At 49.8% G+C, this 20,389-nt stretch overlaps 1 protein-coding gene across 4 annotated transcripts in view; it reads right to left on the reverse strand.

Annotated features, from left to right (window-relative positions):
* LOC118214520 (vang-like protein 1) overlaps positions 1-20,389 on the reverse strand; it is a 39,440-nt gene that overhangs the window by 12,940 nt on the left and 6,111 nt on the right. For 2 of the 4 annotated variants that reach the window (XM_035394534.1, XM_035394535.1), the window contains exons 2-4: positions 18,269-18,329; positions 14,603-14,871; positions 8,380-8,509 (exon numbers count right to left, since the gene is read on the reverse strand). In XM_035394534.1, the coding sequence (XP_035250425.1) occupies positions 8,380-8,509; positions 14,603-14,673 (201 nt within the window). In that variant the 5' untranslated portion in view covers positions 14,674-14,871; positions 18,269-18,329. The remainder of the gene's footprint in view (positions 1-8,379; positions 8,510-14,602; positions 14,872-18,268; positions 18,330-20,389) is intronic. The other 2 variants (XM_035394536.1, XM_035394537.1) reach the window with 1 other exon arrangement.

The following is a 20,389-nucleotide window of genomic DNA, read 5'->3' on the forward strand; positions in this document are numbered from 1 at the left end:
TGGCAGCGCGAGCACAGTCTTGTTCACACTGATGATGGTTCAGAGAAGTAATTGAACCTTTTACCTGACCTTCAGGTAATAAGGTAAATAATAAGGAATATGGAAAAACACCAGGAGGAATCCACCCCACCTCCCTGTGTGTTTGCGGAAGAGCCGCCATGGCGTATTTACTCAGGATATAGAGGGGTGTGTGGGCAGAGACATGAAGAGCTCACAGATGCATCGGAAGCAGGTGAACAGGATGGAAAGGAAAGTGCCGGAACGCCACACACAGGTATAGTGGAAAGCCCCCCCCCCCCCCCACTGCCACCAGCAAGCAACACTCCAGAGCTGGAGGAGAAGCTGTCTAACCCTGCAGGCAGAGGCTCCACCCAAAAACTACAGTCACATCCCTCCTTCCTTTAATCACCTGATCTATAGAGCATAGACAGCTGAAAGCACTACAGCAGAAACCTCAGCAGCCACTCCAGATCAGAGAAATGATAAAGAGAGGGAGGGAGGGAGGGAGTTAGGGAGGACGCTACTCCAGAGTATTCAGAAAGAGATTTAGTGAACACCCTCATCCACGGATTTCTGCAATATGAAACGTCAGCCGTTCACATGGTAAACTAAACTAAATTATTTGTATTTTGGAGCATTAACCGAGTGTGTGAGTCTTTTCTAATCTTTTTTTGGGATATGCAGTCATGGGAACAGCAGCTCCTGTGGCCAAAAACTCCATGCTGACCTCAACACACCACTGCCCAACATTTAAACAGCCCGAAAAGCTTCAGTACACTGCCTGAGACAGCTTCATTTAACAGGTTTGAAAGCTTCAGTAAACCACCTGAAACAGCTTCATTTAACAGGTTCGAAAGCTTCAGTAAACCACCTGAGACAGCTTCATTTAACAGGTGTGAAAGCTTCAGTAAACCACCTGAGACAGCTTCATTTAACAAGCTGGGACAGCTTCATTAGATAGACTGGGACAGCTTCAAACTGTAGGCCAATGTCTTCATCACGCAGTGGACATGATATATGACCTCCTCAGTGAGAAATGGCTGCGGAAGGTAACACTATAACCTGGGAGCGGCACACTCACCCCGTCACGAGTCCCAGACCACGCTAACCCACCCCATCAATCACGCCTATGATGTGATGGGGTCAGGGGGTCACGGGGTCAGATCCTGGGGAGGGTCACTGATGAGTATCACCCTAACATAAAACATGAAAGGACGAGTCCATCCAAACCCCTCTCTGTTTACAGCCTCCACAATTAGCATGCCTAACGAAACTGGCATGCAACCAGACACGCTCATAAATCAGGGCTGCCAGGTAGAGCATAAACAGCGTAAACACAGCCAGACTGCAGCGTGCTCTTCCTTCTGCTCTTACGCTACACGGCCGCAGCGCTGACTGTAGCAGCTCTATCAGCATCAGGCAGCAGAGCCGCAGCGCTGACTGTAGCAGCTCTAACAGCATCAGACAGCAGAGCCGCAGCGCTGACTGTAGCAGCTCTAACAGCATCAGACAGCAGAGCCGCAGCGCTGACTGTAGCAGCTCTAACAGCATCAGACAGCAGAGCCGCAGCGCTGACTGTAGCAGCTCTAACAGCATCAGACAGCAGAGCCGCAGCGCTGACTGTAGCAGCTCTAACAGCATCAGACAGCAGAGCCGCAGCGCTGACTGTAGCAGCTCTAACAGCATCAGACAGCAGAGCCGCAGCGCTGACTGTAGCAGCTCTAACAGCATCAGACAGCAGAGCCGCAGCGCTGACTGTAGCAGCTCTAACAGCATCAGACAGCAGAGCCGCAGCGCTGACTGTAGCAGCTCTAACAGCATCAGACAGCAGAGCCGCAGCGCTGACTGTAGCAGCTCTATAGGCATCAGACAGCAGAGCCGCAGCGCTGACTGTAGCAGCTCTAACAGCATCAGACAGCAGAGCCGCAGCGCTGACTGTAGCAGCTCTATAGGCATCAGACAGCAGAGCCGCAGCGCTGACTGTAGCAGCTCTAACAGCATCAGACAGCAGAGCCGCAGCGCTGACTGTAGCAGCTCTATCAGCATCAGACAGCAGAGCTGCAGCGCTGCAGGCGGGGTGAATCTCTGCGGCGTACCCCCTGAGGTCAGCGGGGCCCTAACAGAGCGCTGGTAACCGCAGCCTTACGCCACTTTCACTGAAACACCCGTAAAGGGGCCTGTGACCTTTAGACGGGCTGAGAATCTTCCCCACAGGCTGAAACCTGAGGACCAGGAGTCCACATACAGCCCGAGGAAACACATCAACGGCACAGCATGAGCACTGCACGCATGAGTGTGTGTGCGCGCGCAGGTCTGTGTGTGTGTGTGTGTGTGTGTGTGTGCATGTGTAAACACACAAATGTGTATGTTTGAGTGTGTGTGTGTGTGTGAGCACATGCACAAGTGTGTGTGTGTGTGTGTGAGAGAGAGTGTGTGGGGCGGGTAAGTAGATACGTTATCCGACGCAGGGCTCCAGACGCCTCTGACTCTCCAGGCTGATGGAGTGACAAAAGCCAAGAGAGAAAAGAGAAGAGGAGAAAAGCTGATTCATACGAGAGGAATTCCTCCCTCAGAACTCTGAGAGTATCCTGGGATGATCCCCACAGTGTGCTACAGTCCACTTACTCTGAACCAAAGCTGATTAAAAGCCCATTCTCCGGCTCTCTCCCTCCTAACAGCGACCCACAGTGCATTTTACAGATGGCCAAATTAGGCTGTGTTTATCAAGCTTTTAATGCGTCCACGCTTGGACACGTCCCAGAACGAAGGAGAGCAGGAAAAGAAAGTGGCAGACGGGATAACATGTTAAAGTGCGTGTGAGATTCCACATTCCCCGTCCTCTTCCTATAACTCAAAACACGGGCCGGGCGCAGCGAGCCAAACGCCAGGCCTGCAGTGAGGGCCCGGCTCAAAGTCACTCAATTCCAACTGCCATTTTATTACGTGGAATTGAATCAAAGAACTGGGAGAAAGGCCTGAAAAGGAATATTTTGGTTGGAGTTCTCTAAAATTATTTTGCAGCTTCACAGAAAAAGGCCTATGCCAAATAATGCCTTCAGGGCACAGCTGGCACTCTTCCCCCTGCATAATCAAACAGAAAAAAACAGCCACTAAGCTCTGGTGGCACTTAAAGCAGACTGGCATGCATTAAATACAGTGCTACAGAGTAACCAGCCCTCCCAGCACAGGGATCCCCTGGGCCACATGGATCTGAGGCTCAATGACACAGAAACAAGTCAGCCTCTGAATCAGGCCACAGACACACCAATGCCCAAACCAGCAATTCCAATGATCTCCATTTGAAAAACAAATACACTGAAAACTGGAAAAATGGATTAAAATAGCATAAAAATGGTCAGACCCTAAGCAGAAGCATTCATTCAGCACCATACAGACTGCATACAGATGTGGCAAAAGAAATAAAAATTTGAACGGAGTACAGACTCTATGACCATAGTCCTGTCAAAGAGAAAGGCAGAAGCCTGGTTGCTTGGGGAATGGATAACGCATTTCCTGCCATGCCAGCCACCAGACCCAGACAGGGGCACATTTCCCATTATCCAGCTCAAAATATAAAATAACCTGTGAGAAATATAATTTCCAACAATGTGAAAAAACCATTTAAAAACTCACCCTCCTTCCCAACATACAAAACAACTCCCACCCTACTGGGGGAGGATGCATAAACTATAAATAAACATGTAAACATCCACCAGACTGTCATACCCTGAGGAAAAAGGCTGAACATAAGAATAATGAAAATTCAGGGAATGTCAATGTATTATTCATTTCAATATTCATCTGCAGCTGCAGCCTCGCCGCGGACGAGGAGGGCCCGCCTGCAGCTGCAGCCTCGCCGCGGACGAGGAGGGCCCGCCTGCAGCTGCAGCCTCGCCGCGGACGAGGAGGGCCCGCCTGCAGCTGCAGCCTCGCTGCGGGCGAGGAGGGCCCGCCTACAGCAGCAGCCTCGCTGCGGGCGAGGAGGGCCCGCCTGCAGCTGCAGCCTCGCTGCGGGCGAGGAGGGCCCGCCTACAGCAGCAGCCTCGCCGCGGACGAGGAGGGCCCGCCTGCAGCTGCAGCCTCGCTGCGGGCCAGCGTTCAGCACGCCGGCACTTCATTAAGGCTCTTACAGCCCAGCGTTTTCAATTACTGTAAGTGCTCGGGTCCCCCCAGATTAACTGGGTATTAACCGCAGCCTCCCTGCACAGACGAGCGGATTGTCTGCGCAGAGCCCGCTAAGTGTGAACGCACTGCGCGCGGCGGGGCGAGACCAGCGCGACGCGGTCCCGGATATGACCGCGAGCGCGAGCCGTCTGAAACCAGCGTGCCGCCGACAGACTTCACCTGCGGAGAAACGCGGCGGGGGAGGCAGGCACCGAAAGAGGCAGGGAAGGAAAAACAAAAAGCAGGAGCGGAATATGAACTGCATTAAAGCAGTAGAGCAATGGCGCAGGTTCTTCAATTCGGTGAGCAACTCCTCAGATGCGTGAGAGAGAGGGAAAACTGCAGCGCGGCTGGCATTCACGCGGTACGTTCCAGCAGTATCCACCCCTGGCACAACTCCACCAAACATTTACGAGAACTACTAGAAAAACATCACTGCTGAATCAAAACCAAGACATGAACACGAACAACGGTACCTGCTACTGGCCTGTGTGCTCACACTAAGCGTGAGACAGAAGCTGTGAGCCACATGGAAGCTGCCGTCCTTGGCTCAGTGCCACACCAACATCCCACAATGCAATCCTGCTTCCTTTAGCAGTGATCACAGATTCAGATTCATACCTCAGATTCAGCTGTCCCTCGCTAAGCCCACTTCCATCCCACACACTCCAGCACAGGTGCACCTGAGCCCGTTTCTGCCCAATGTACCCTAGCATGGATATACCTGAGCCCAGAATATTCATTGAATGGTTGCCATTTTTAAGGATTATAGTGACATATTGTACTAAACACCCTTCATACCTGGGCCCTTCACAAGCGGCTGGATTACCATACAGGTGGGTATGTGCTAGATTCCCACACACACAGAGGTGAGGATTTACACAGGCGTTCCACAGGAGTGCTGCGGACAGAGAGCAAATGGGGCACAGGATGCCTGTCACTGAAAGGTATGCTGCACACACACACATGCAGTCGAGGAAACCACAAACACTAAAGGATTTAACTCCAATCGCCTCCACTCAGATCATCCATATTCTTCTGATGAGCAGATGTACACAATTTCAGTCAATGCAGCATCAGCAAGCAATATTCAAACACCAAACATTCAACCATTTCACCACTACTTGATAGGAATGAACTAGAATTTGCACTGTTTTGTGAGACCGCGTTAGGCGCAAATGATAATCTCTGAAGGTCAGAGGACTGTAGAGGGTAGGCGATGTGTGTAAATATGTACTCATGCCCCCTGCACACATACGGTGGATATTTCGGTGGCCTGTGTTTGCAGAGTGATGTCATCTTCTCCAGTTCAGAGCCAAGTCTCTCTGGCCAGAGGCACACATTCCAGCCCCCCCCCCCAGTGTGTGGAGAGCTGTCAGAACGGGCAGAATCAAAGGGCTCGGGTGTCTCCGCTAAGCGACCGGCGCTGTGAACGGAACGCACATCCACACGTTAAACACGCTGATTACGACGTTCACTGGGACCGCAGCCAGGATGGGGCCAGACTGAAGGTCACGTGTTACAGGGGAGTGTAAATGAGGTGCGGAGCACGTCACGCGTGAGGCTGCAGACGCCCCACTTCTGAACGAGGTTCAGACGCTCAGAAAAAACAGCGCACTCCATGTGAAGGGCATCTGCACAGCCAGGTAACTGCAACTGAAGCAGCCTCCTTTCAAATGAGCACCGTTAACACAATACCGCCAAAACAGCACCATTACTCTTCCATGCTATTATTCCTCTCTCTTTCTCACTCACACACACAGGGCCACAGTAAGAACACTCCTGTCACATGATAGGGGTGTGGCCTGCCTGTTCTGACACCCTTGTTTGCTCGGTGCGTAATCCTGTGAAATCTGAACAGGCTGAGGAAAACAAAAAGATCTTAAAGAAAGGTGGAATAAGGGGCACTACCCCCCCACCCCCACGTCGGCTCCTTTACACCAGCTGCCCCCTGTCCCCCATTATGGCCCCTTTACACCAGCCATACCCCCACCCGCACCTACATCAGCTCCTTTACATCAGCCACACCCCCATCCTCACCCTCACCAATACCAGCTCCTTTACACCAGCCACGCCCCCACCCCCACGCCTGCCTCTCTCAGGCCCAATAGGGGCAGTGCCATGCAGTCCCCTCTCCTCCCCAGAAGCGTGCACACGGGACCTCTGGCCTGCCACACGTCAAGAGGAACCAGCAGCGTGAGGAGCCGGTGGGAGAGAACATGGCATAAACGCAGAACAGGAGAAGGCTACTGAAGAGATCAGAGAACACACACCATGATTCAGAAAGCAAGCCGTGACAGAGCAGCGAGAGGACGGGCAGAACTGCAGAGCACAGACTGCGCGTGCTTTATGTCCGCGACTGTGAGTGAAAACACACATCACATGATCACACAGAAGCTATATGACCTTGCTGCTGATTGGCTCTCTAATCAACACCCGATTGACATCAGTGACGTCTTTCCCCCAAAAGCATTTCACATGGCCTCTGAAACTTGGATGTCTACTACCGCATCAGGTATGATCAAAGGAGAAAGAGATGAAAGACCACTGCTAGGCCTCATGGTGGCGATTGTTCTTATTACGCTTTAAAAGCTGCGCTTAGATGTACCATGCAGCCCTAATTTAAAATTTCCCTTAATGAGCAAACATGATGAAGCAATAGGTTTAGCTACATGCCATAAGGCCTTTTTGTGTGGTTTATGAAATGCCACTAATAGTTGGCCTTTTCCACTAATAGTACTTTGATTTATATCCTACCCAGTACCTCATAAAAACATGTTTTGCGCAAGGTTTTTCCTTTTTTCATATACATATATACCACCAGTCTGTAACAAGACACACCTCAGGTCTACAATGGAACAGGCAGAACACAAACAGTTCCGCCCAGCAGAACACCTCTCATCTGTCTAACAGCATGCAGCTGGGCTCTGGTGAGCCGAAGTCTGCTCTGCTGCAGGTTAATGATGTCCCTGTTGAGCCTGTCTGATGCCTGCGTGTGCTGTCTGGTCCTACTGAGTTTTTACAGTCAAAAGGGCCTGTGCTGACTGCTGTCCTTCAGCTTTGTTAAGTAATCCCCTCTGTCAGCGGGTTTTGTGTTAATTTCAGGGGGATCGCGTTTAACACCGGGATTACGAATATCGTCTTTCCACGACGTGCCACTTCATGGTGTGCCCTATTAATGAGCCTGCATTCCTCAAGGAACAACCCCAATCTGTGTGTGCCTTAAAAAAGCATCGAATTACCTAGATTACAGACCACATTAGTTTCCACACATAATTATACATTTCACAGGAGAGATAAAAACACCAAATGAGCATCCATGAATTGAAAGTCTGTGCGCTCTCATAGCCAGAGGCTGGGTACACATACTGGGAGCTGAAAAATTCAGAGAAAATACCTAAAGCACAGGTATGCATTCACACACATGCACACACACACACACACACACACACACACACACACGCGCGCGCATACACATACACACACACACACATGCACGCACGCACACACACACTCAAACAGACACACACACACACATACACACACACACGCATGCACGCACATGCATACACATACACACACACACACACACGCACACATACACACACGCACGCACACACGCATGCACACAAACACACACGCGCATACACACACACGCACGCACGCACGCACACACACACACACACGCACACACAAACGAATATGTACGCGCACACACACACACAAACAAACACGGAAGCACACACACATGTTCCTCACATGATGTTGTCAGAGTAATAGACCACACATTCCCAGAGTCACAGCTTGAAAAAGCACCGACACGCTCTGGAGAATGTCCAACAGCTGGTTCACTCGGTCTCTACGTCAACCTCTCATTTGTCACATGGGCATTTCCATCACTAATACTGCAGAGCCACTGTGCAGAAAATTAATTTAGTGCGTTTCCTGCATGTAGTCCAGTGCATTTCCTGCACATCAGTGTGCACGGCCAAGCTGACTGTAAGCCGCTTGCGTGGGTAAACACAGGGGGTGTTTGGAAAAGTGCAGTGACCTCTGACCTTTTAAAACCCACTCTCCTTATGTCACCCGCGGATGGAAACAGGAGCTCTGATATGCGCAGAGCAGACGCAGCCGTGTGCATGTGCGGACGTGGCGGTTGTGCATGCGCGGATGCGTTAGCGCGGTTGCGCGCGTGCCCAGCGGTGCTGTACGTACCTGCACCTCCTCCCCGCGGGAGGCGGGGTCTCCCAGCAGCGGCTCGGCGGGCGGGGCGTTGATGGTGACAGATTTCTCCGATCGGCTGCTGTCCTTGCTGCGCGACTTGTGCCGGTCCCGGCTACGCTCCCTGAAACACACGGGGGTGAGAGGTGGGGTGAGGGGGGGCTGGAGTCAGGGTGAGGCTGGGACCCCAGCGTTTACCCCAGCTTTACCTTAGAGTTTGACCCCAGAGTTTAACACAAAGTTTACCCCAGATTTACCCTAGAGTTTAACCCTAGAGTTTAACCCCAGAGTTTAACACAAAGTTTACCCCAGATTTACCCTAGAGTTTGACCCCAGAGTTTAACACAAAGTTTACCCCAGATTTACCCTAGAGTTTGACCCCAGAGTTTAACACAAAGTTTACCCCAGATTTACCCTAGAGTTTGACCCCAGAGTTTAACAAAGTTTACCCCAGATTTACCCTAGAGTTTGACCCCAGAGTTTAACACAAAGTTTACCCCAGATTTACCCTAGAGTTTGACCCCAGAGTTTAACACAAAGTTTACCCCAGATTTACCCTAGAGTTTGACCCCAGAGTTTAACACAAAGTTTACCCCAGATTTACCCTAGAGTTTGACCCCAGAGTTTAACACAAAGTTTACCCCAGATTTACCCTAGAGTTTAACCCCAGAGTTTAACACAAAGTTTACCCCAGATTTACCCTAGAGTTTGACCCCAGAGTTTAACACAAAGTTTACCCCAGCCCACATCAAGCTGCCTCTACCGCCCTGTGGCTGTAGTAAATGTCCCACGGAGTTTATACTTTGTACCATCAGACCACACCCGTCTCATTAAGACACATGGCAGCCAAGGACCTGATTGCATAGCTTTGGATTTTGCTGGTTAACAGTGCAATCGTGGCAGAGATCACCTTGCGTAAATATCCAGGGTAACTACAGCACCGGAGCAGAGGTGACAACAAGACTGCAGACATTTAGTGCAAAACTGGTGGGACTCGACCGCTAAGCAAGAGACTGAAATGAGATTTTATGCCCAGGAGCAGGAAACATTAATACTAACCCAACATTACAGTCAAACAGAAGCACTCCAAATCCCTGTCCAAACCACCCTGGCCAGTGAAGTGGTGTGCAGAAACATTTTATTCATGTTTCGCTTCCCCCCATGTGTCCAAGGTGCCAGACTGGAAGCCTGTGTTGTGTGAAATCATGAGGGACCACCCCTCAATTTACATTTCACACCACAGCCCCCCCGACCACCACCACCACCACCCAGCCTGAATCATGTGACCCAGGGCATGACCTCCCACTGGGGAGAGCAGATCCTGAGTGTGGGCCAGCAGGGGCTTCATGAGGGACTCTCCTGTCTGTTCCTGCCCTGCCCGATTCACCGCCAGCCTCACTGCCTTACCAGCGCCAGCCCTAAAGGTCAGGGATTCAAGCCAACGGGACCGCAGTCAAAGCCAAAGCCCAGCCTGTGAGAGCAGGAGTCACACAGAGCTCTGTGTCTCTGAGACAGGAGCGGCTGCAGAGGAACTGGCTCATTTGCATACCTGCATATCTCCAGGAGGGAAGCAACTGAAAAGGGTTCCTCCCGCTTCATTAACTAACTGACGCTAATGTTCAGCGCACGAAAAGCCTGTTCCTTCCAGGGAATTCCTTGGGCAGGAAATACATTATTTCATAAAACTAATCATATCACGTTCTATTAAAATGAGATTTACTCCATTTTTTTCTACAGTCATACTGCAGTCTTCCCTACATTATACGCCTTTCTAAACCCTAGAAAGCCACTTCGAGACGGTGACAAATGGGATTTTTGTTCGGTGGGAATTCTGTGTTCTTTGGTTTCCCCAGGCTATGGAACGGCTTCCACAGCTTCTGAAAGACTGCGGAGGCATTGCAGCGCCATTAATTAATGTCACCTCAATTTAAACCTCCTTCCTACTTCAATTCACCCCTTTCATGCATGTAGACAGATTTGCAACAACACATTCATAGTGTTGATACAGCTTTAATGGCCTGGTGGGTGGGATTAACTTACATAAAAGAGCAGGAATTTAACCGTACGGGCACCACTGTACAAACACCCCACTGCTGAGAAGAGAAAGAGGCAAGTCGGTTGTTTTTCTGTCAGGAACTCGCTTAGGCTGCTGGGCAGATCCTGATCTCCAATCATGAGGAACAGTGATAGGGTGCCAAGCCAATAAGAATGAAGAACATTCAAAAATTCCTGTCTCTCACTGGACAATGTGTCTGAGTGAAAGGTCATATTTGTATTAATAGCATTAATCAAGTCAAAACATCAATAAATTTTAATCAGTGTGCGGCTTTGGCCTTTTTTCCCTGTCAAATAGAGTTCAGATCACACAACAGTATGAAAGGTGTAGGACAGTATTCTATAAACTTGCTGCTGTTGATCAACTCTGTTCATACAGAAATGTTGTTTGACTAATAAAAGATAACCAGTTCTCAATCCATGAGAAAATTTTTTTTTAACGAATAAAAAATGTCATGAAAAATTCTGAATGTTTTTAAGTTTGAAGGCCTGCAACAATTCAATCTCTTTACACCACAGAGGGTCCCCAAATCATAGCCAGACATCACAGACCATGGAACAAGAGGCACCGATTTGACATTCCCTCCCATATGGCAGCATGTAAAGTTCTGTTGGGAAGGGGGGAGGGGAGGTCATGTGATCAGTAGCTGTGACAGCTGGGCATTCAAACACAATCTCTCCTCCCTGACCTGCCCATAACCTTTATTTCCCAGGACACAGAATCTCTCCAGAGCTGAGAAAACTCACAATTAAGCCTGACGCCACGACAACATCGTGTCAGCTGTAGCCCACGGAAACTGGAGCAGCGTGCTGCAGCCCGATTGGCTGAAGGGGAACAGCAGTGGGAAGTGTGCTTAGCTTAGCCGTGCGGAAGCCTAGCATCACGCCGGCATCTGAAAACCTGACGCCGGCCTGTTGGAATCAAAGCCAATTCTGAGACTGGACACACTGATAAAATAATAATTCATCCATCCATCCATCCATTATCTATACCCGCTTATCGTGAGCAGGGTCGCGGAGGGTGCTGGAGCCTATCCCAGCGTGCATTGGGTGAGAGGCAGGAATGCACCCTGGACAGGCTGCTAATCTATCACAGGGCACACTGTTCACTCACACACTCATACCTATGGGCAATTTAGAGTCTCCAATTAGCCTACCTGCATGTCTTTGGATTATGGGAGGAAACCGGAGTACCCGGAGCAAACCCACGCGGACATGGGGGGGACATGCAAACTCCACATAGAAAGGCCTTAAGCCGAGATTCGAACCCATGACCTTCTTGCTGTGAGGCAATAGTGCTACCCACTGCACCACCATGCCGCCCCTAAAATAATAATAATAATAATAATAATAATAATAATAAAAAAACTCAACAAAGACCAATGCAGAGCTCTATAATGTGTTGGGGGGGGTACTTCTCATCAACCACATGAGTGTTACCTGTACCTGCACATCACAGCAAACCTGCACGGCATGGAGGAACTATTTCAGTGAGCTTTAAATTATGAATGACACCATTCCTGTTCTCGCTTAGTCCGGTGGTCAGGGAATGCTGGAGAGTTCCGGTGCTCAGTGGATTCTGGAAATACTTATTTAGTATTCCAAAGCAAACCTGTATGTTTTATGAATGACGGCTGACTTCTATGAGATGGGATGAGCGTGTGAATATCCCCAGGGGATGAGGCTCTGACAGACACTGCCACTGCTAAACAGCACAGGGTGGTGGAAGCATTTCACTCCCACACAAACCAAAAGACACACAAAATGCCCTCAAAATGACCAAAAATAAACAACACAGATAATAAGCCATATCGTATGTGTAAAGACAGGGTAAACCTTCTACACTAATACACTGTTCTGAGAAAAAGTTTTCTTTCCTAAAATAGAAAGGTGTCAAAAAGGTGCCCGTTTTCAGTACTTTGTGCACCCTTCCTTTTCAAGGATAAAACTAGTTATCTTCTAGTGTATTATCAGATCCGTGATCATATTGGGGCAGGGGGACTTTTACCATTCATCCCTACAGAATCGTTAAAGACCCTTTGGTCTGTGCTTGTGCACAACCCCAAATCACTCTTTTTCAATGTCGAGAGACTGAGAATGCACTTGCAAAACAGTAATTTTGTCAGTATACCATGGCTTGGTTGATATCAAATTGTGCTTGAAATCCTTGTCCTGATCAAAGACCCATTTTCAGCCAAGTTAAACTTCCTTCTCCCCCAGATAACGCCAAATGCTTCATGTTTTTATGATGTCAAAATTTATTTGCTGATTAATCAGACTAATTAATATGTTGATCAGAACACCACTTATATATCTATACTTATTCGCTGGCAGACCGCAAAGCTCAGCTTTGTGTATGTACAAGAGAACAAATGTCCGTTTACAAGTTTAGTATCAGCAGGAAATGTCTAAAGTGTCTATCTGGGCATTTCTCCAAGTGCACAGCCAGGGATGGCCAAGTGCCCAATCCCCCTCCCCCCCTCCTTTACAATGGCCTCCTGAACACATACATCCAGCAGTGATTTAGCAAACAGTCATCAATCAGAATAGTGTCCCGTTTGATAAATGAAAAATGTTTTGACATTTCAGGCGTTTCAGGGTTTCAAAACCACTGGGTTTTGACTCAACACTGGGGTTACATGTTCTGTACTTTAGCCAACAGACCCACAGGGCCCCAAACATAACCGACACAGTTGTAGTGATTAGGTATTGTAAATGGGCAGGAAAAGGAGAAACGAGCTTAAAATGTCTATTAAAAAAAGAGTGATATTCTGGGCAGTGTGAATTCCGGAGAAGCCTGGACAGGCCGAGCAGCCTGACACCAGGACAGGAAACTCCACAAACAATCGGAGGCAGTGGGTCACTTCTGGTATGCAGACTGATAAGAATAAAACACATCTATCAATGTGCAGCTCTCCTGGGCTCTGGGCCAATCACAGCACAGCTCTCCTCTACTCTGGGCCAATCACGACGCAGCTCTCTCCGGCTGCGGGCCTATCGCAGCGCAGCATCAGCTGTGTTGACAGCGGGTGAGAGAGAGGAAGCCGGGGCAGGGTGTGAACAGCGCTAACACCCCTCATTGTGTGCAGGTTTAACCCTCTGAGCTGCGCTCTCTGATAACACTGCAGTGAGGAGAGACAGCTCAGAGCAGCAGCCCTACAGCCAGCGCTCAGCCCCACACTAACGCCCAACGCTACGCTGCGCGTGCACGGGCGGGGTTTGGGCGCGGTTGGGGCGGGGTCCGGCGGCAGGAGCGGCACGGTGCCGTGACTCCGCCCCGCCAGGCACGGTGGAAGCAGGGCTGTCCGCACCGTGAGCCTCGGGCGCTGGGGGGCGAATTCTTTTAGCGGGGAATGCGAGAGCAATCAGAGCCCGGAAAGCAGACCCGGCCCCTCTGTCCCCCCTGGGCCCCCATCCATCCACACGGCCTGCTGACACGGCAGCAGCACAGGGGCGGGGCAGAGCGCTGCTGTATGACAGAGTCTGACAGAGTCTGGGAGAAGGGCATCCGCGCTGGGGTGAGTACTGCGTGACAGACACAGAGAGAGGAGCCGCACAGCCACGCCCCGTCACAGCAGCGAGGGGGGGCAGGACCAGGGGGGCAGGGTGACCAATACAGGCCGGAATACGGGCCAGAATGCGGGCCTGTACACCTGGGTCCTGCAGGACTATGGGGAAGGGTAGGAGTTATGTGCACTGCATGAGGAAGTGTGTGCTGTACATGTGCATGACTGTGCACACGCTCCTGCAGCTCTGTCCAACTGAGGGCACACAGAGCCGGTCGCCATGGAGACATCAACACCTGTCCCCTCTCCTTCCCCCAACATGCCTGTTCCCACAATTTCACTAATGACAGACAAATTATTCAGAGAGAGAGAGAATGAGAGAGTGCCTCCTTACCAATGTAAGCAGTAGGGAGAGACAGAGAGAAAGACACAGAGAGACAGAGAGTGAGAGGGAGAGAGAGAGAGAGAGAGAGAGAGAGAGAGAGAGGGAGAGTGAGAGGGAGAGAGAGACAGAGAGAAAGAGAGAGAGAGAGACAGAGAGACAGAGAGACAGAGAGAGAGAGAGAGAGAGAGAGAGAGAGAGAGACAGAGAAAGAGAGAGAGAGAGAGAGAGAGAGAAAGAGAGAGATAGAGAGATAGAGAGAGAGACTCCTTACCCATGTCGGTGAGAACCCCTGGAGCGGCCGGAGTAGTAAGAGTACCCAGAGTAGGTGGACTCCGTGTCCATGGCGACGCTGTCCTGCCCCAGCGATTGGCTGAGGGCCTGCAGGTTGCTGGGCTTGGCGTCGGGCAGACGCAGGGGGAGCTTGTGGGCGGTCTTATCCGGCAGGAGGCGGGACTCGCTCAGGAGATTGGCCGAGGCTGCCTGCTGTTGGGGGTCTATCTTGAAAGCAACCCTGCGGGCCCCCCACAAGAAAACATCAACCTGGGGAGGGAGGGGGGACAGACAACAGGTTACAGACCCGGCGGGGTAGCCCTGCTCTTACAGTGTCACAGCGATCAACGACATCAGCACCATTCAAACAAAAGCCTAATCCAATCCCTCAACAGAGATGCAGCAGTAAGAGGATTTGAAGGGAGAGAAATCAGATTCGAGACAATAAAGCATAACTCATCATTTCATAGTAAACAATAAGACGAGCTGCAACACGTGGAAGCTGAGCAGGAGATCAGTGAGGTACAGACATGCCTACACAGTGCTGTACTCCCCGGTCTGAGAATGCTGCCAGCCAGGTCTGCCATTATTACTCACGTACATCAGCTGGGTGCACTTATGTTCTCCTGCACTGTAAGTCACTCTGGGTAAGAGAGTCTGCTAAATAGATGCTTATGTGATGTAATGTACAGACCACAGGCTCAGTGTTAGCATTTCACAGCTCACTAACCAGAGGAGGCGCTCTTTCACAATGTGACAAGGGAACGCTGCCAAATGAACACTTCCCTTTGAAACTCCACCCCAATTATGGCGAGGGCCAAACAGCCGGTGCTGCCCTGCTCCAGGCTGTAACCAGCCCGAGTGACTCTACTGTGCCTGGGCTGGATGAGCCCTGGGAGGACAAAACTGCAAGTGAGGCTAACACAGGCAAATAGAACTGTGTTCTCCTGCAAGTGAGGCTAACACAGGCAAATAGAATGGTGTTCTCCTGCAAGTGAGGCTAACACAGGCAAATAGAACTGTGTTCTCCTGCAAGTGAGGCTAACACAGGCAAATAGAACTGTGTTCTCCTGTAAGTAAGGCTAAAACAGGCACACATATCTGTGTTCTCCTGTAAGTGAGGCTAACACAGGCGCACAGAACTGTGTTATCCTGTAAGTGAGGCTAACACAGGCGCACAGAACTGTGTTCTCCTGCAAGTGAGGCTAACACAGGCAAATAGAACTGTGTTCTCCTGTAAGTGAGGCTAACACAGGCAAATAGAACTGTGTTCTCCTGTAAGTAAGGCTAAAACAGGCACACATATCTGTGTTCTCCTGTAAGTGAGGCTAACACAGGCGCACAGAACTGTGTTATCCTGTAAGTGAGGCTAACACAGGCGCACAGAACTGTGTTATCATGTAAGTGAGGCTAACACAGGAAAATAGAACTCACAGTGCTCACAGTATGGGAATATCAAGTGAACACTGGAACCCAAGTGGATCAGAAAACAGGGAGCTCTGAGGGTCTGTATCACTCTCTTTCATCAAAGACCACTGAGCTCTTCAGAAATGTCAACAGTTCTGTCCAATTAGCATGTTCTAAATAAGGAACAGTTGGAGAAGAGCAACATTTGGTTTGGGACAAACAGAAAAGTCCAACTAAAACACTGCATTGAAATTGTATTGGTAAGTGATTTTACCGAAAATACATTTACAAATAGACATAGTGAAAAACATACTTAACATGGGCTGTGTTCCTATGATGTAGGCAAGAATTAATACAGCATACTGTAATTAGGTAGCCAATTTGAACAGACATTACACCTGGCAGCTGGAAAGATTCTGTTAATACACACTTATGTATATTGATACCAGCAGCTAATCAAGAAGTTGGCCAACTTTTCAAGTTGTGTCAAAGATATTCTGATGCCAGTAAAGACTTGGTGATGGCGTGTTTCAAATGTAACACAACTCGTGCATACTTGTGTTCTCATATACTATAAAATTATTTTGAGTATGCTTGAATGAGTATAGAGTAGAATTCAAGTATGCACAACGGAACATTCTGGGTCTATTTTTAAGCAGCACTCCCGTATGTGTGTGTGTGTGTGTGCATGCGCGTGTCCAAGTTCCCTCTTTGGCCTTCCCAGTCTGCTCAGCCTGCTTCCTGGTCTCCCGTTTTCCCATAACACTGATGTTCTATGCAAATGTTATAATGTTTATTAATCACTCTGCCCGTCGGGATAAAAAACCAGGAGCGGAAAATTATGCTAATCCTACGGATGGCTTCTCCTTCCTGCCTCAGAATTCCAGGGTGAATTCCTAGAGAGTGGAGTCACTCCATCGGTATGTAAATGAGGTGTGAACATAAAACTCCCTCCCCTCGGTGAGCACGCAGAGCATCCATCTGTCCCACAGCTCAGTAACGACACACAGCGTCAGTCTGTCCCACACACCGCGTCAGTCTGTCCCTCACACAGCGTCAGTCTGTCCCGCAGCTCAGTAATGAAGCGCAGTGTCAGTCTGTCCCTCAGTGTTAGTCTGTTCTGCTGTTCTGGCTACAGCAGTGTTCGGTTCAGTCAGTTAAGCCACAGTAAATGCAGATAGAGGGAAGATGTGGGGAATGAAGAGCGCACTGACAGATAAATCAGCTGGACTCCGCTTCTCCAGGAGCTTCCCGAGCCCCAGACGCCTCTCGCCGGATATGAGCCAGCGATGCCTGTGGGCAGTCACCACACGGGAGTCACGCAGAGAGAAACTCCATTCTGGACCATGTACAGAATCATCACTACACACTGCACTTGGCATCACCTCATTCTACGCACACACCCTCTCTGTCTGTCTGTCTGTCTGTCTGTCTGTCTGTCTGTCTTTGAAGGTGATTGTCACTGTGCTCTGCTGAATTGTGGGATAGCAGTCCCCCCTGTGCACTTTCTTAGAACAGACTCCCTAGGAGGACCCACAGAGCCCTGAAGACACTGCACCCCAGCTGGACCCCAAAAGGGAAGAAAAAATATTGAATATCTTTCCCGGCAGACGTGAGACTCATTTGGGATATTTTAAGATTCAGCAGTGGTGGGGAGCTGTGCTTCCTTTTGGTTTAATGTTTGGGCCGCACAGAGAAATCTATTGTTCAGTGTGTCCTGGTAACCATTGATGGGTATTCCCGAGCCAAATCTGAAAGCTTCCACAAAGCCGCTGTTGCCCCTGACGATCAAACAGACATACTCCTGGCCTTCAACAAGCCCTGTGTGCACAGACCCCAGCAGAGCGTCAGCCCCAGTGGTACATCACTGCACACTGCTGGGGCAAACAGCCCCAACAAACATGCCCTCAGCCATAACCTCCCGGCTTTCCAGGCTCCTTCTCCAGGTCCCGCTGTTCCCGTTAGGCCCCGCCCACATTCATAAGGGGGAGGGGCGGAGGTAGCAGACAGGGTAGTGCTTTAGCGCAGTAATCCGTGTGACTGGCCGCTCCCTCCTGCAGCCCGTCGGTAGCAGAGCCGTATGGTGCTGCTCTGCCGGTTTGGCACTCATCGCTGGGATGTGGTCTTCAGCCAAACACCAGTCACCCAGACACCCGCAGCTGGACAGCTGTACCCCCAGGCCTGAATTCCAGAACATTCCATACCCCCTCCCAGCCCTAACTGTTAAGCAGTATCAATGAACACATGAAGCCTCACTCACCTGGAACTGATCTCAGATCAGCCACACTCAGGGGGTGCAGAGCAGAGGTTTAAAAAGCAGCCTAAGGGAAGAAACATGAACAATTCTTAATTCTTATGAAACACAATGTAATGGAGATCAATCCCCCTTTTCACAGGCCATGTTTAAACCCCGCCCACATCCTCAGAACCACACCGCCAGCTTATCAATGAGTAATCTCCACTCAAAGCATTCCTTTGGGATTGTGTCACACCATCACCAATAAGGAGGCTTTGGCTCAGAACCACTGAATCACATTACAGGTAGGCGAGTTTCACTGATGGGAACAATTCAACCAGCTCCATCACAACAACCAGAGACTGAGTTTCCCCAAGTTTCTCTCTCCAAAAGCCTCTCCTGGAATACAAGCACTCCATCGGTCATCTCTGGTTTCCTGCCAAACACAACGCAACATCTCTGCTCCTCAGCATCAATCAGCTAAAGACAGTTACAAGCCAGAAAGAGTCTCCCACAAAAGTGCTCAAACACAATACACAAACAGAAACAAAGCATGTGAAAGATTTTCAGAATCAAAGAGCCAAAAAGGCCCAGCTAATTCCCCAAACACAGTAAAATCCTGATACCTTACAGCCAGCATTAAGGAGAGACACTGGGCTGCAAGCGGGTTTAGATAAAACAGATGAAAAGAAACAACAGAAGAAGGAGAGACCCGAGTTGAACATGACGCTCGCTTGGCAGCGGAAATTGAGTGCAAGCACCTGATAGCACATGCACTGCAGCGAAAAACAAAAAGTGAGAGAAGGGGAGAAGAGAAGCAGAGAAAAGACAAGCTATAGCTCTGAAAAAAACAAGATTAAGATTAAACGTGTGACTGAGCAGGAACACAAAGGGTGTGTGAGAAGGAGAAAGGACACCCTCATCGCCATGGCACCAGGAAAGCTGGAGCCCTGCACACGCGCGCGCGCGAGTGCCCGCGCTCACACACGCGCATGCACGCAGTTGCAGGTAATGCATTTCCCACTGGAGCTGTCTTTCTGTTCAGCTATCATAATCTCTCATATGGACCCTGGAGACAGAGAATGCAGACAGCCATACCTCAGGAGGATCTGCCTCTCAAACAACTGCAGCAAAAGGGGTATTTGTGATATAAAAACATGCAAACATACACACACATGCAAAGTCTCTCTCTGTCGTAAAACAGAGAAAGCTGGCCTAAATTCACAGAAACGGGGAAGAGGCCTTCAATCTCTCCAAAACAACTATTTTGAGTCATCGTTCATTTCAAAATATTCAACAAGCACAGTGCTCATACTAATTCTGGCCAAAATCTCCAGGCTGCTCATGCAACATTGGGCACCCGCAAACTGTGTGGATTAGCTATGCTGCTTGTGAAGCCTAGAGATGTATGGACCGAATAACACCAGTGTAATATCAGTAAGTGTGTTTATCCTCACACTGGCTGCAGGGTGTGCAGGTGAAGAGTGTGCTCTGTGTGGCACAGTCTCAATAACCTAAAAAGTGAATGTGAGGGTTAAAACGCACTCCCACAAACTCCTGAAGCCCCCGGGCCAAACCTCACCTAGCCTCTGCCACTGCCGGCCAAAACCCAATTACAAAACTGCTCTATTTAGCGGTGCCCGCTGCCGTGGCAACACTAACAGCTCCACGTCGTTTCCTTGTTTGGGGAATAACGAAAGGAAAGGACCAAACTTTTCAAATCAGGATGGCACTGAAAGAATGGATCCAGGCCATACCTTTTAATCACTCCACAGGAGGCCAGTTTCCTCAGCAAACCGCCCGATTATGAACGCCGCCCAAGCCCACCAGCAGTGACACACAAAAAAAAGAGTTCCAATGAACCGAGTGAGAACTGCCCCCAACCTGCCAATGAGAGCCAACTGTGCCAGCCCTGCAGTGCTAACTGCTCCAACCCGCCAACTGGACTGCGCCAATCCGTTAATGGTGAAAACTGGACTGTGCCAAATGATTAATGGTGAAGCCTGGACTGTGCCAATTAGCGAATGGTGACAGCAGGCTGCGCCAACCCCCCCCCCCCCAACAGCTAGAACTGTGCCAACAATGAGCGTGACAACTGTGCAAAATGAAGAATCCAGACAATGGAAAAACAGTGTGCGGCTCCTT

Source organism: Anguilla anguilla, chromosome 15 (assembly GCF_013347855.1).
Source record: "Anguilla anguilla isolate fAngAng1 chromosome 15, fAngAng1.pri, whole genome shotgun sequence".
In the NCBI taxonomy this organism is placed as follows: Eukaryota; Metazoa; Chordata; class Actinopteri; order Anguilliformes; family Anguillidae; genus Anguilla; species Anguilla anguilla.